Source organism: Pteropus medius, unplaced genomic scaffold (assembly GCF_902729225.1).
Source record: "Pteropus medius unplaced genomic scaffold, Ma_sr-lr_union100, whole genome shotgun sequence".
NCBI classification, from domain to species: Eukaryota; Metazoa; Chordata; class Mammalia; order Chiroptera; family Pteropodidae; genus Pteropus; species Pteropus medius.
Window position 1 is genome coordinate 8,338,009 of NW_024349799.1, and position 15,721 is coordinate 8,353,729.

General features: G+C 40.9%; 2 protein-coding genes and 1 long non-coding RNA gene across 6 annotated transcripts in view; 2 read left to right on the top strand and 1 right to left on the bottom strand.

Moving 5' to 3' along the window:
• The window catches only part of LOC120620881 (uncharacterized), a 65,137-nt gene extending 60,000 nt beyond the window's left edge, over positions 1–5,137 (bottom strand). For both annotated transcript variants that reach the window (XR_005658020.1, XR_005658021.1), the window contains exon 1: positions 4,199–5,137. This is a non-coding gene — a long non-coding RNA (uncharacterized LOC120620881). The remainder of the gene's footprint in view (positions 1–4,198) is intronic.
• LOC120620875 (C-C motif chemokine 3-like) lies at positions 1,453–5,216 on the top strand. 3 transcript variants are annotated; one of them, XM_039885927.1, is made up of 4 exons: positions 1,453–1,632; positions 3,940–3,987; positions 4,485–4,596; positions 5,000–5,216. In XM_039885927.1, exons 1-4 carry the CDS (start codon positions 1,536–1,538, stop codon positions 5,109–5,111), a joined length of 369 nt encoding a protein of 122 aa, XP_039741861.1. In that variant the 5' UTR covers positions 1,453–1,535; the 3' UTR covers positions 5,112–5,216. The 3 variants fall into 3 exon arrangements, with proteins under 3 accessions (XP_039741861.1, XP_039741862.1, XP_039741863.1); XM_039885928.1 differs by lacking the exon at positions 3,940–3,987 and having other exon boundaries at positions 1,457–1,632; XM_039885929.1 differs by lacking the exon at positions 3,940–3,987 and having other exon boundaries at positions 1,457–1,632; positions 4,488–4,596.
• Positions 5,217–12,150: 6,934 nt separating this feature from the next.
• On the top strand, positions 12,151–14,938 carry LOC120620882 (C-C motif chemokine 14-like). The gene is made up of 3 exons (XM_039885935.1): positions 12,151–12,386; positions 14,159–14,273; positions 14,711–14,938. Exons 1-3 carry the CDS (start codon positions 12,302–12,304, stop codon positions 14,796–14,798), a joined length of 288 nt encoding a protein of 95 aa, XP_039741869.1. The 5' UTR covers positions 12,151–12,301; the 3' UTR covers positions 14,799–14,938.
• Positions 14,939–15,721: the final 783 nt, after the last annotated feature.

Genomic DNA, 15,721 nt, shown 5'->3' on the forward strand with positions numbered 1-15,721 from the left:
ACAACAGTGAACAAAGATACAAAAATCCCTGCTCTCATGAAGTTTATGTTCTAGAAGAACAGACAGAAATTAAAAGATTTAGAAGTAAAATATACAGTATCTTAGATAATATTAAGTGTCCAGGAGAGAAAAAAGAGAAATTTGGACAGGGAAAGTTTATAATTTTAGATAGTGTCCCAGAAAGACTTAATGAAAATATAATTTGAGTAAAGATCTGAAGGAGGTTAGGAAGAAAGTAATGCAGATAGATATTTGAGGGAAGAGTGGTCCAAGCAGAGGGAACAGAAATCTCTGAGTCTGCCTGTTTAACTGAAGGAGAATGAGTGAGGAGACAAGTAGAACATGAAGACGGAGAGCAAACAGGCACCAGATCACAAAGGGGCTTGCAATTTATTAAAAGGATTGGGTTTTACACTGAGTGGAATTAAAAAGCCATTCTAGAGGGCTTCAAACAGGATCGACTTGATCTGGTTTCTTTTTAACAGGATCACTATGTCTACAATGTGGAGAATGAACTGAAGAGAGGCAAGAGCAAAATAAGGAGACAAGTTAGAGGCTTTTGCAAGAATCCCAATGAGAGACCAGGGTGGCTTGGACCAGGTCGGAGAGAGTAGAGGTGGTGAGGAATAATAATATTCTGGATATATTTTTGAAAGTAGAGCCAACATTATTTAATAAAGGATTGGATATGGGGTGTGGAACAAAGATAGGGGTCAAGGATCAAGATTCTATATGAGGGAAAAAAAAGATTCTATGTGAGGAATCACAGGACCAGGTTTACATGCTAGAGCGTTCCATCTGGTGGTCACATTTGATCATAGGCTTTTTGTGCACTTGAAGGTGGTTAACTCCTAAAGAAAAAACGCTGATTTAGAGGATTAAGTGAATTTCCTAGAGGAAGGATCCTTAATAAAATAGTCAGTCTTGTCAAACATAATAGTCACTCTTGTCAAACATAATAGTCACTCTTGTCAACCATAAACAAAAAGTCAACTAGTTATTCCCTCCACGAAAAGGATTTATTTGGGGAAAAGGGATTGCAATCCAGTACATGCAGAGTTGACGGTTACAAAGAGAGTGCAAGAAGAAGAAGGTAATTCTTTTACAGAGGAGAAGTAGTTAAGAGGAAGGGCCGTTTTAATCATAGAGCTTTGTTATAAACATACAGTTCTTCCTGTAGGGCTTTCACGACCCACATAGCATGCGAGAGTTCCTACCACAGGGTCTCCCAATTCCTGTCTTGGCTAAGGACTCTGCCATAAATTTTGACACTCTTTTGCCTGTATCCATTGGGCAGTTGGGAAAGGCCCAAGTCATCACTGCCTTCTACTTCCTGTTGCATCCTCAGCCTTCTTCCCTTTTTTAAAAATAACATGTTTTCGATTATATAGCCAAAAAACAGCATTCTGACCTCTGCCCTGTGACTTCCTGATCTTCCTTTTCTTATAAATACAAGGGCAGAGCTAGGGTCCCAGAGAGTCAGGGAGCAGAGAGCCCAGGAGTCCTCAGGCCAGCTCTGTCTGCACATGTAAAAGATGAAGATCTCTACAGCTGCACTCTCCTTCCTCATCCTTGCTGCTGCCCTTGGATCCCCAACCCATGGATCTCAAGTCTATGAGCCCCGGGCCCCCGGTGAGTTCAGTGAGCCTTCCCACTGGTGGCCAGGTCGATGGTAACTTGCGGTCTGGGGAGGAGACACAGAGAGACACATTTGTCCTCCTGAAAATGCTTCCCATTCTAGACATGAATGTGAATTTGGTGCTTGTTTAAAAGCAGCAGCAGTAAGATATAGATCTCTTTCTCTGCAGCCTTTGGTTTCTGAAGAAAACTGTATATAGATGACTCACCCCACTTGGGGAAACAATTCTCACCCTGTTTTCATTGCCAGAATTATTTGATACCTTCTCTTAGCTGATAGAGGACTATTATGTGCTAGATCAAAAGAATTGTAGTAAGATTGTAAATGTGCAGAAAGAAATATAGAATCCTATGAAGTTAGAACTATCACATACCATCTAGTGAAAACCATCATTTTGGAGAGGAAATAGGACAAGCTGGGCAAGTAACTCACCTAAGTCCACCTAACCATTCTATTTATTTAACAAATAAATATATAGTGCTACCTATGTGTAAGTAGGCACTATTCTAAATATTAATAGATATTAATATATTGGCTACTCCTAACAACTCTTGGTGTATACTATCAGCAACTTATATAGTTTTGCATATTATCATTATCCTCATTTTACAAATGAGAAAACCGAGACACAGAAACCTTATATAACTTTCTCAAGATCACACAGTTAGTAAGTGGTAGAGTTAGGATACAAGCTAGCTAGGAAGCTGTTATGGAAAGACAAGGCCATTTAAGACTTTATTTTGCAAGCCCCCCCCAGACATCATATCAAGGATATTGACATGTTCACACATCTCATTAAAAATAATTCATATGTAACTACTTAAGAAGTGAGCTAAAAGTTTAGCTGTATTTGCCTAATGCAGTTTCACAATCCTTTACCCAAAACATTGGGACTAGATGTATTTTGGAATGCAGGATTTTTCAGGTCTTAAAAATGTAATACAATATGATCCAGCAATTCCACTTCTGCATATATGCCCAAAAGAAAGCAGGTACATAAAGAGATATCTATCTGTACACCCACGCTAATAGCAGCATTATTCATAATAGCCAAAAAGTGGAAGCAACGCAAGTGTGTGTCTATTAACAAATAAGTGGATTTTTAAAATGGGGTATGTACATACAATGGAATATTATTTAGCCTTAATAAGGAAAGATATTCAGACACATGCTACAACATGAGTGCACACTGAAGACCTTTGATAAGTGAGATAAGCCAGTAACAAAAGGACAAATACTATACGATTCCACTAATATGAGGTACTTAAAGTAGTCATATTCAGAGACAGAAAGTGAAATGGTGGTGGCCTGTGGGAAGCGGGTAGGGGGACATGGGGAGTTATTGTTTAATGAGTACAGAGTTTCGGTTTTGAAAAATGAAAAAAGTTCCATGGATAGACTGTGGTGATGGTTGTGCAATATGTGGATATACTTAATGCTACTGAACTGTACATTTTAAAATGGCTAAAATTTGACCAGCTTGGTCTAAAGTACATACTTTCTGTTCTTCTGCTGAACCCAATAGCAATTTATTTTTACTGCTCTTATAACTTTGATCACACTCCTCCTTTTCTTACCGATGATTAGAGTTTAAGGTCCTTGATAGTCCCTACCAGGTCTATTGTTTCATTCATTTACCTAACAAATATGTATTTAGCAGGTCTAGATCACTGTCTGTGTAGAGTATAAGGTCAGAGCTTGAAGGCAATAAAAAGGTTAAAATTATAAATTGTATATTATGTATATTTTATCACATGTTCAAAAAATAAAATTTTTAAAAAGGTAACACATAGCTGGACATTACTTAACATTCCTGGCAGAGTCTGGAATCAAAAACAGTAATATTTCTACAGCAAACACACATGAATATTTCTACTAATAGAATAAAGACTGTAAATAGCCACAGTTCACTTTAGGTGACTTTGTGCTACCAAATCAGTTAATGAAAAATTTCTGTTTCCAGAGCCCTGTGGATTCCAGAAATGTGCAAAAGCATTGTAGACTGTATCACATGACATAGCTATTCAATTGATTTGTTCATGATTTACAGTTTGCTTTTTGTATTTAAAGTCAATAGAATGTTTTCATGTCTCAAACAATTTAAAAAGTTCCCTGAAAAATCTCAGGGCCCTAATGGAGAAAACAGGCCTGGAGATAGGCCTAGAATCTAGGCAGTTATCCAGTGTTCCATCGCCATTGCCCCCGGACCAGGGGATGAGGCTGGGGAATAGGATAGGTAGAGATGACAATGCTGCCTACCAATGATTTCTCTTCCCTCCTTGTCTGTTTCTCTCAAATAGAACCCAGACTGGAGATACATCAGTTGAAATCCTCAATACGTCAAGAATGTAAATGTTTAGTTTTGGCACATATTTAAAAGCAGCCGGTGGGTATAGATCTGCTTAGTATCTTCGATCCACCTCAGTTAGAGGGTGTGGAGAAAGAGGGAGAGTCCTGAGGGTGGTGAGTATCTATCTCCAAGGAAGATCAGAATGGGCCACGGGTCCCTCTCCCACAGATGACCTCTATCCTATCTGGCAGTCTTAATAATTGGCTTACCTAGGGGAGAGGGTACTCTCTGATGCCTCCTGCAGGCATCTGACCTTTCTTCTTCTGAGAGAAATGATCCTGGCCCTGTTGTGGCATTGTCTGGGTACCCTCAGACATACAGCTCAGCCCTGAGGAGAGTGAAGCAAGGAGATGCCATCAAATGCTGGTAAAAGAGGAAAACATCCCTTTTGAGTCCTGTACCTTCTCACCTGCCCTAATACTTTGGAGGAAAGGGAGAAGGAATCTAGTTGTCCTCAAAAGATATTCAGTCCTTAAATGGCCCTTTCTCTTGCAGCAGGACCTCACCATCCCCCCGACTGCTGCTTCTCCTATGCACAAAAAATCCGATGCATATTCATGGAAAATTTCTTTGAAACAAGCAGCGAGTGCTCCAAGCCTGGTGTCATGTAAGTGCTAAGCTCACCGGCCATGTCTTGGGAGAGGGTCCTGAAGGATGGATGTCCAGTAAAGTCCCAGCCTCTGGATCCTGCCAAGTCAAGGGTCAGGCTTTTGTCACTGTTAGAACCCTGTGGAGCTTCAGGTATAAGATGTTCCCAGTGAAGAGGGAGGTTATGGAAGGAAAAAAAGAGCAGGAGTAAGGCTGCCCAAGCGAACTCTCACAAGTCACTAAAGGAGTCTCAGAAGCTGAGGGAGCATGTCAGGGTGGAGACACCATGAGCTCCTGCAGCAGAAAAAGGAAGTAACAAGCTGGGCTGAGCGGGGAATTTGAGAGGCCAGAAGGATGAGGCTCCCCACCCCCATTTCCAGAACCCTCTTCACTGTGTAATCTTTTTCTCCCTTGTTCCCCAGCTTTATCACCAAGAGACGCCGTCATGTCTGTGCCCATCCCAGTGATAGGAAAGTTCAGGAATGCATAATGAAGCTGACTGAAGCCAAAGACCTGACGAAAATATTTGCTTGAAGAAAAGGGATACTAGGTGCCAGCCACCCATCTCCATCTCTCTTACCTCACCTCCTGGGACTTTCTTGGCCTGAATTATTAAAAAATAAAAATAAAATAAAAAAATATACTGTTCTGTTCTGGTTATAAAAGCTATGCACTAATAAAAAGTTTCCAATTTAACTTTTCTTGAACTTTAAGAGTAAAAAGAAATGTAGAAATTGCTGAACTTTGGATTTCTTTTTTTTTTTTCAAAATGAGACATCATTTCATTTTTTTAAAAGCTAAAAATATGACTCATTCAAATACAGATTGAATATTGTCAAAGATGTACATAACCCATTAATGAGAGAACCATTAAACTGATTCAGAGATCATCTGAGGAACAGAGATTTATATGGTTAGTTGGAGATGGCATTCTGAAATGAATAACTTAGAGAAAAATAGATTAATATCCAATAAGGTAATATAATTATAACTTTTGGGATTCTTTTCTACTGGACAAAAATCATTTGCATCTTGCAATGGACAAAAATTCACAAGTTAACATGTAATTTCACAAAGTCTGGGTCGTGATTAATAGTAAATAGAACATCAATCAAAAACTCATTTCCCCCAAAGATGTAAGGAATCCTGGGGTAGACCTTTTAAACAATGTTCCAATGTGACATCAGTCATCCTGTTGCCTTATTTCTGTTTTGGATGTTTTCTCTTAATAGATATAACTTCATAAAAGATGTCTTCTTTAAAGTTAAAGAACATCAAGAAAAATATTTAAAGTTGGAGTTAATATCAATTTTATATTCATATCTGTCCAAACCTATACATTTGTATTTGTTATTCATAAATCCAGGTCAACTTTCTCATAAAACTCAGAAGAAAGCACTGAATTCTAAATAACAACAAAACTTATTTTAAAAAAAGTTTAAAACCTATGCTTGCTTTTTGGGTGCTTTGCTTACCATAAGAAATCAATTGAAAAAAACTGATCAACAACTAAATATCCTTTATAATAATAAATTACTATTAGAAAAAAATCTTGAGACAATGGTCAATGCTGGAAATTACTATAACGCCAAAGAAATTAAACATAAATTTACAGTATAGCCCGTCCTTCCTACTAAAATAACTAATCTTTGAAAGCTTGACTACAGTTTAGAAGTTTCTCCATCATTCGAGAGTGGAGGGATGGGCAGGAGATGGTTGGGGATAAGGGGTAAAGCACAGATATATACAATTTAAACAAGCATTCCAGGTGATTTTTATGCAGGTGGTCCTAGGACCTCACTTAGAGACACTATTTCAAGAAGTGCAGGTTAATAGGTAGACAGGCTAGCTGGCGGACGGTGAAGAGGAAGAGTGTCTTAGTATATTTCACTCCATTATGGATGCCATTCTTTTTTCACAGCATAAGTGGAAACCCCTAGATCCTCAGTTGTAAATGCAGATGCTGATTATAGGGGCCCTGGCTCTGGTAGGTGAAGAAGAAGGAGTAGGAATGAATGGTCAGGCTTGCACTGAGGTTGTCAGAGAGCTTCATTTCTAAGAGGTGGAGGAGGTAGACCTTCTTATATTTGACCAGAAGTTATCCAGGATACTGCCTAATTTTCTGTCTGGCCCATTGTCCCCTCCAGAAGACTTCCACTGCAGATATCCTTCTTTATATAGAGAACAGTGCTTATAGATTTATACTGGGGCCAACCTTTCACCTGACTGTTCTGAAATGGAGACTGGCAATGTTTTAGTTTGTTCTCCTGACCCAAGTTTCTTCTCCTAACACCCTCTGACTCTAATCTTTGTGTTACCCAGCTCCTGCTGAGAAATGTTTTTTCAATAATCTTCTCCTTTACCTATATAAGTTTTTTCAGCCTCCTGTGTTTTGCCATCAAGTTGATGCATGTCTTTTATATAGAACAGACATTTCTCACCTTATGGTCAGCTAATGTCATCTTTTCTGATCCCCTGCTGCTACTATGGATTTTTTTGTTGTTGTTTTCATATTTATTCTGACATTTAAATGGGATTTGGGGAGGTGAAAGAGGCAAACACAGATGCTCAGGGTTCTGGCCTATATTTTGACCCATGTATGATCTTTCCTGTTGCTCATTACTTCACTATATTCTGTCAAATTCAGAAGTTTGGAGCTAACACCATCCCACTGAGCTCTGGAATATAAGATTGAGTGATGGCAATAGCAGCTTTTAGCTTCTCTGTAGAGATTTTGTTTCAGAGCCTTGTAAAAATGTCAAAGATTTGTTAGATTAAAAATGTACTAGACCTAAGGGGAATATGTGTGGTTTCATTAGGTTCTCTGGCTGACCAAGTTGTTAGCTCAGTAGAATGAAATTGAGAGCACAAACCACCTGAGCAGTGTGAATGGCAGAGACTCAGGTGTCTCCTAGTCAAGACTTTGGGTCATGACAATGGCAGCTGAACAGAAATGAAGGATGGAAATCAAGACTCTCCTTTCTGACCAAGCATCTGTCAATCACAGGTCTTTGAGGTCTTGCAGGAGATAATGGCATGTTATGTCTGGGTCAACTGCATTAGACTTACATACTCTAAATACTTTTACATGCTGTTCCTCGAAAACAGTATGTTCTTTTCTGTTTCCTTGTTTTCTGTGCTGCCTCTGCCAGAAACACCTCCCCCACCACCCCGTTCTCAACTCTTCCCAGCAAAATTCAACCTACCTTCAAGGTTCAATTCAGGTGCCACTATAAAACACCTACCTCACTATCTCAGCCAGAGCACCTATCTCCCTTTCTCTGGAGTCTTGAAACATATTTATTGTCACTCAAAGAGATAATTATTGAGTGATTATGTTATACATTGTAGGCATTAGAAAAACAATGAGAACAAAACAAGATTTTAGCCCTTCAAGAATATTTCGGTGTATAGAGAAGACTGAGAATAAGAATAAGATATGATATCTGTGTGCAAAAATCCTATCTAATCCATCACTAACTCTTCAAATTATTACATAACATTGGATTAAAATGATGAGGTTGTTTGTACTGGGGGCAGTCAGCTTAGAGCTCTGGCCTCCCACCTCCAGTCAGACTGCCCAAAGGCTGAAGAGACCAATACATTAAAGCACACCACTTAAGAATTTGTACCACAGGCATATCTCGAAGATATTGCAGATTCAGTTCCAGACCATTGTAATGCTAAAGAGTCTTGCCTTCAATTCATTTAAAAAAAAAAAATCACATCTGTGAAGCACAATACAGTGAATCACAATAAAATGAGGCATGCCTGTATAGATCAGGGCTTCTGAAACTTTAGCATGCATAAGAATCACCTGGAGGGCTTGTTAAAACAGATTGCTGGATTCTAGCCCCAGAAATTCTGATTCATCAGAACTGGGTGGAACCAAAGGGAAAAAAAAAAATCAGCATTTCTAACAAGTTCACAGGTAATGCTGACACTGCATTGTTAAGTGGGAATTTGAAGAGGAACTCACACTCTTGACTTTGTAATTTCAGCATTGCTTGCAACTTTTATAAAAAGCATACATTTCTTTTTATAAAAGTAACCAAAAAAATTCAAATAATTGATAAACTGAATCTTCATTGTCTTTTCAAGGACAAACAACAAAACAGGACAATTCTTGACTTGTGTTGATACTTCATTTTTTTCATGATGAAGCTTACTTATCAAAGCTGCTTAACTATAAATGAAATATACAGCAGGAAGAAGTATAAACATGATTAAATAAACCTGACAACCAAATTCGAATTTTGAAAAGTAAAATCTTGGAAGTTGTGAAAAATAGCTAGAAAAAAATGTGCTTTAAAGTTATAGAAAAAACTAATTAGAGCTGCACAGAAATCAAGGCATAAAATAGTGAATGGAAACATCCGTATTTTTCCTATTTCACATTTAGAAACACAAACAAGATTTAAAAAAGTAACATAGCTCATTCTCTTTTCTCTTTGTGTGGGCTGCAGCTTCAACTGAGGACTCAACCAGGACTGGGCCAGAGGGCATGACCTGCATGATTAAGGCCAGTGGGTCTGGGACTGAGAATACAGTCAGGGTGGCCAGAAGATTTGTTACATACAGGGCATGGAGCAAAGAAGCAAACATACTGAGGTTAATGGGAGCCAAGTTTCTTACTGCTAGAGTAGGGAGGGAAACATATATAGAGAGAAGACAAAAATAAACCCTGTGGCGTTGACTTGGAATTGAATGTATTGGTATAAATTTTTGGTTTTTCACATAGCTAAACCAATGATATAGAAATTGCTATAAATGTTGGAAATTGACATAATAGAAATAGATATACCTTTACACATACTTATACATATATGTTTCAATATATTTCCTAGTTCTGTCCACTGAGAGCTCAGAACTGAACGCAATGCCATTCCCAAAACAATGAGAACCCTAAGCATACAGATCTTGGTTTCTCAAAACCCTCTTCCACTAATGGGAATCAGGACTTATTAGAGAAATGGCTGATTCCAGAGCAGTGGCAAAGTATTAGATAAGCCTGGATCATCTTTTTGTGCCCAAAAGTAAGAAGACAAAGATAAATAAAACTAAAATCTTCTAGAAAGAGGAAAATCCAGGTCATCCCAGATAAAAGTTGCCTCCAAAATATTCTCAATACTCTCAGCGTAGAATTCTATACCCAGCGAAAATGCCAATCAGGTATAAAAAATGAGTAATGACTTCTCAGACAAACGAGAACTCAGAAAAGTTTATGTCCCATATACCCCTTTCTGTATTATTCAATTTTTTAATAAACCAATGTATGTCTGTTGCTTTAAAAGACATTTTTAACACTTTTTAAATAGGCACTGCATACTCACCAGTGGGCAATGGAAGAACACTTAAAATCTCTAATTATGTTGCTACTAAATTCTATTCATCTCACTGTATTGCAATTTTCATTTACCTTTTTGAGTCTCTCTTTAAGCTATGAGTCCTTTGAGGCCAGGGTCATCTTCAATTCCACCCTCCAAGCTGGCCCAGTACCTGACATTTGATATTGTGGCAAAGAACTGATGTGGTCACTAAACTCCATTCCCTTTTCCTCCTGGGCACACAGATGAGTATGTTTTCCATACCTTTAGCATTATGTTGGAGCCAGGTGATTTCACTTTGGCCATGGAGTGTAAGTGAAAGTAATTTATGCCATTTCCAGAACCAGCCCATAAAAAACTCCCAGTCCCTTTCTGCTTCTACCCTTTGGTAGCAAAAACCTGGAGGCCTTATGTTGAAAATGGTGTTATTACAAGATAGAAGAAGCCTTGGTCCCTAAAGGGGTACATGAAACATTCCTCCACAACACACACACACCCTCCTCTCACTGTTGGCCTACATTGGACTGCAACATGAGCAAGAGATAAACTATAATTCATCCCCTGAGATTTAGGCATTGTTTATCATCGCAATTAACATATCCAGACTAATGTCAATAAGACCTCGATTATTGAAAAATAAAGGAATTTCCGGTAAAGCTCCCAGCAACAATTTGGCAAGTAGGCTAGTCTCCACAAAAACAAAGTAAACATTTTTTCTTTCCAACTCATAGTCTTCCCAGAAATGACTTGCTTCCTTAGATTGTTCCTAAAGACAATTGTTATCATTTGACTTTAGGAGTTTAAATAGTGTTATTATTGATGATAACAAATACAGAAAATGTATTAATTGATTGATTAATTAATTTATTAATACATTTATTAATTTATAGTAAATTACTGTCTTGACACCTAAGCATGAGAATTCAGCTGTTTTCCGTAAGATTATACATACTTCGACCAGTTCAATTTATTAATTCATCCTTTTTCTAAAACACATATTTATAAATCACCTTCTATATACTAGGCTTTGAGTGAATGAGCAAAGATAAATAACAGATGTTCCTTGCCTTGATGAGTCACAGACAGAAGATATAAACAGCCTTCTAACCACAACAGCAAGTAGAATGGGGCAAGTACCCCCTACAAGAGTATGGTAAAGGCACTGGACTGAGAGCCTGCAGAGGTGGCTCTGTTTTGTGAACATAAGCAAGTTGCTGGCCCTTCCTGAGCCCCAACTCTTCCTTGGTAAATGGTCGGTTTAGACTAATCTAAGGATGGCAAATACACAGCATGCAAGCTGCACCAGAACGGAAAACACCTGTCAGTTACAGCACTCCTTTCTGAAGTTCAGGGACATGGCCTGAGAATATTTTCCAACACACAGCTTCAATCCACCACTAATCAATGAAACCTACTAGCCGTCCCTGAACTAAGCATTGTCTAGGTTCCCATCAAGCTTCCCTGTAATGAAAGGTAGAAACCAGAAGTTCCCAAAGAGATCCATTACCTGAGCTCAGAAAGGTCTAAAACTAAAGGCTTTGTAGAGACGCCAAGCCTGCCAGAGAGAGCTTAGTTGGGGCTCCCATGTTTCTCCATAGCATAGTGGTTAAGAACAGAGACTCAGGAGCCAGACTGCCCAAGTATGAACCCCAATTCTACTTACCAACTGGCGAAACCTGGGCAAGTTATTTATGCTCTCTGTGCCTCAGTTTCCTCAACTGCTGATACAAAGATTAAATAGGTTAATATTCATGAAGCATTTGGGACAGCTAATGGGTATAGCAACCATTATATAGTTTGTGTTAAATTATCAACTGAGTTCTTCACCCTGGGGTATATGGTGAGAAGGTGGGGATGAGACTGGAAGCTGAAGATTCTGCTTAAGAGTTCAAGTGAGGACTTCCTAGACCTGAGGTGGGGGACTTCAGACCTCATCCTGTTACCCCAAGTCCCCTCTGAACTCCAAACAAACAGATCCTGAATTTCCAGCCCTGATACAGCCTTGTTCTGAGGGGTAGAACTGGACACTCGACACATCCTAGCCTTGAGGTCTTTGGCTAAGTCTGAGACAGTGCCTCCAAGCCCCCCATGCTAATAGTCTATGCCTAAGGAAGGGCTTATGTCAAAGAGTTAAACTTATTCCCACTAAGGATGGAAGGCAATTTCCTCCCTGAAATCTTGGCTCTCTATGCTTCCTTCACTCCACCCTCATCAAATGTGCAGGATATGAAATTGCTGAGGCATCCACTGCTTTCTGCTTCCCTTTGAAATCTTAGTTCCCTTATTTTAAAAAATATTTTGCCTTGGTGATCATTTCTCAACACTCCCTCAGCCCAGGAGCCTGAGAAGTCCCTACCGGGCCCACTCTCCTCCTGCATCACCTCTCTTCACAGGAAGATGAAGGTCTCCATGGCTGCCATCTTCTGCCTCCTCCTCCTCATCACCACCATTGCCCTAGGGTCCAAGAGTAAATCCTCCTCACGTGAGTGCAATGCCTTGTCTTCTTTCCAACCTGGTCCCTATGGGGAAATAAACAGGAATAAGGTTACTGGAAATAGGGGGAGAAGGGGCTCAAGAAGGAGCTCTGGTGTTTTCTTAAACTGGTTTCACCCCAGGACCAGGCCCTCTTTCTGCCATGAACTGAGGCCAGCCTGTTTCTATACTTCATCAATTCAGCTCTCTTTGCTGTTAAGTAAAAAAGTGTTATCCCCAGAGAGACTGAGGAGCAGTGTTTGGAGCCCTTCAAAGCCATTTTGTCAATTGCATCCTGGGATGTGGGCCCAGCCTGCTTCCAAGGTCAGCCCTACACCAGCAGCATTGCTTAGGTTTGGTCTGGGGGTGGGGAAGTGGGTCCCACCTAGGCCACCTTTTTTCAGCTTATTTCTTAGAACGAGCTAAGAAATGCCTTTACAAACAACCAAACTATTCCTTGCCCTTAAATTTTACCTCATTTCCTTTTCAGAAACTGAGGGGAAACATAGAAGGTTGTTGAAATAAAGCCAGTCTAAAGTTAGTGGGAATCTGGACAGTTTGATTTGCCTCTCTGAAGTCGTTCGTCAGCTCTGAGGAATGCAGTGGGAGTGGGTCTCAGGACCAGGGGATCCCTTACTCCATTCTTCAGAGAGCGAGGATGTAGCCTGGAATAGTGCTGGATAGTAGGACAAGATCTTTCCCTTTCCACTCAAGCATCCAGTCACCTTTGGTGACCCCTGAGACGATCATGATACATACTCACATTTCTGTCCAGGTTGATCACATAACATGCACATCTCCAATCACTCCACCCCGTAAGCACAGCATGTGCTTGTTTGTACAGGGCCCTTGGTCTGAAACACCCTTCCTGCTACATCCACAATTCAAGCTTGGTGTGACTTTGCTGTCACCTCCTTATACCTCTTATGAGAGCCATGAAATTTCAAAATCAGAAAATAACTGAAATACCAGCTAATCCAGTGATTTTTTTTTTTAAATTTAGACCATGAAACCTTTTCTTCAAGAAAAAGTTTACACAGAGGTTCAATATGTAAAGCAGAAAAGAGGCTGAACGGGGTCCTATACCCAAGCCTCCACTCTCAACTGCATCAGTACCTCCAAGATAGTCCCTGAAGCTCCCAGAGCCCCAGGAAGCCCCGTGTAAAACCACCAATCCATGCCGACAGCTTTATGGAGAGATGAGGAAACTGAGAGGGGAAAAAAGGGATGACAGGCGCGAAGCCAGCAAAACCAAGGTGGGGTTAAAATCTGGGTGTCCTGACTCCCTGGCCATTGTCCTTAGGACTTGGCATGGATGTCCTTCCCTCTTTGTAAGATGGAGGTGGGGCTAGGTCTGTACTCCCAAATGACACATGTCCCAATCCCTACTGAGATTTCTTCCAAAATATTCCTCTTATTTGGAGCACCTCTACAAGTCTGCCGCACAGGGATGGTCATGCTCAGTGAGATCTGGGCTTTGCTGCTCGTCAGTCCCAAAGCTCAAAGACATCAGCATCAGCCAAAGTCATCAGCATCTTTCTAGAAGGAGACGAAGAATGAGAAACAGGGTGATTGCTGATGAAGGAGAGGAAAAGAGGAGCAGAGGAATAGTATGAAAAGGGAGATGAAAAGACTGAGTTGCTCCACAGCCCTATCTCTGAATTCTGCAGGGCTGTGTCCTCCTTCCCTCCCTCTTCCACTCCCTTGGGTCACGGAAGCACTCAGTGGTATCGCCTTAAACAAGGGGCCCAATCTCAGCTTCCCCACATGCTTTCTCCTCAGGAGGACCTTACCACCCCACGGAGTGCTGCTTCACCTACGTTACCCACACAGTCCTGCGTCAATGGATTATAGATTATTACGAGACCAGCAGCCAATGCTCCAAGCCTGGAGTTGTGTAGGTGGCACCCACACACCACATTGGGGAGAGGGAGCCAGCAGGGGCCTGGGACAAAAGGAGGCAGGGGGGATGTTCAATGGAGACTCCCCAGGGTGCCTTTTAGGTATACGACATGGGGAGAGAAAGCCCAGGGGTTTTCTGGCCTATCTGGGGACTGCTGGGAGCTGGGAGGAAGCTGGCGCTCTGTCTGGGGAGGCATCAAGGGAGGAGAAGAAAAGGCAGAAGGGTAGTTCCTGGATGGAGACAGTAAGACTCTGGGCCCTGAGGGGCTGAAAAGCATGTCTCAGAAAGGAGACTGGCCCTGGGCTTCCTCTAACAAAGGAAGGAGAAACAGCCTAGGTCAGATGAGGAATTTTTTAGGAAGGGTAGACAAGCTCTTGCTTCCTGGATGCTGGACCCTTGGTTATAGTCCTTCTCTCTCTCTTGCTCTATAGGTTCATCACCAAAAAGGGCCGTTCCATTTGTGCCAACCCCAGTGATGACTGGGTCCAGGACTACATCAAGGAGCTGGAGGAGATCTGAGTGACCCAGAAACAATGGAGAAGGGCACAGCTCAGAACCTTAAAGAGAAGAGGCCAAGGCCCCCCTTCCACTCCCAACTCTCAGCCCCAATTACTTCTTGGGAGCTGCCCTGCCTTGAATTAAAGACTAGTCATGCCTTCCTGCTCTCATTCATTTCAACTGCATTTACCCATTGGCAATGGACTGAGACACTGGTGAGCCTAGCCCAGGGTGGCATCCTCAGCATCAAGACTCTAAAGTCTGGCCAGGGTCTAGTGCAAAAAATGGGTCAGGCCTGTGATAAGGATTGTGGGAAGCTGAGCAGAAAGTGATAAAGATGCTCAGTATAAAGGCCACCTTTGCACAATGAATAACCACAATAATAACAGATATCATTTCTTCAGTGCCTTTTAAGTACATTATATTATGTAAGCTTTACAAGTGTAAAACTAAGAATTATCACCTGATTTTACAGGTAAATCTTCATAAAAGCCTCTCCATAGCAATCAAATTCATTCCATAGTCCTTTCTTCTGTGCTGCAAGGCCTTTGTTCACTGCCTATTCTATCCAACCCTCCCCATCCACTTACATGTATCAGGTTGGACATATTCTATCCAACCCTTCCCCATCCACTTACATGTGTCAGGTTGTAGTATATTGTTTTATTCATTTTTGTGTCCCTCACAAGGCCTAGTAGAAAACCTGGCCCATACCAGGTACTCAGGAAATGGATGGATGGATGGATGGACGGACAGATGGATGGAATGAGACAGGAATGAAAAGGAGGTTTACGCTCTAGGAATAACACCCAGCTGCTCCCAGAGGCTCTCAAACCCATCTTCAGGGTGCAAGGACGAGCTCTATGTACTTGGAGTAAGAGTACGCCATTCTTCTCTCCTAATCTCCACAGACAAGGGCCAAGGGGGTGGGGGTGCATACTAAA

What these genes read in the sequence shown, in the direction of transcription:
- LOC120620875 (XM_039885927.1), top strand. Translation starts at nt 1,536, where the DNA reads ATGAAGATCTCTACAGCTGCACTCTCCTTCCTCATCCTTGCTGCTGCC. An exon ending in ATCCTCAATACGTCAAGAAT is followed by an intron (nt 3,988 to 4,484) that starts GTAAATGTTTAG and finishes TTTCTCTTGCAG; the next exon opens with CAGGACCTCACCATCCCCCC. An exon ending in TGCTCCAAGCCTGGTGTCAT is followed by an intron (nt 4,597 to 4,999) that starts GTAAGTGCTAAG and finishes CTTGTTCCCCAG; the next exon opens with CTTTATCACCAAGAGACGCC.
- LOC120620882 (XM_039885935.1), top strand. Translation starts at nt 12,302, where the DNA reads ATGAAGGTCTCCATGGCTGCCATCTTCTGCCTCCTCCTCCTCATCACC. An exon ending in CAAGAGTAAATCCTCCTCAC is followed by an intron (nt 12,387 to 14,158) that starts GTGAGTGCAATG and finishes CTTTCTCCTCAG; the next exon opens with GAGGACCTTACCACCCCACG. An exon ending in TGCTCCAAGCCTGGAGTTGT is followed by an intron (nt 14,274 to 14,710) that starts GTAGGTGGCACC and finishes CTTGCTCTATAG; the next exon opens with GTTCATCACCAAAAAGGGCC.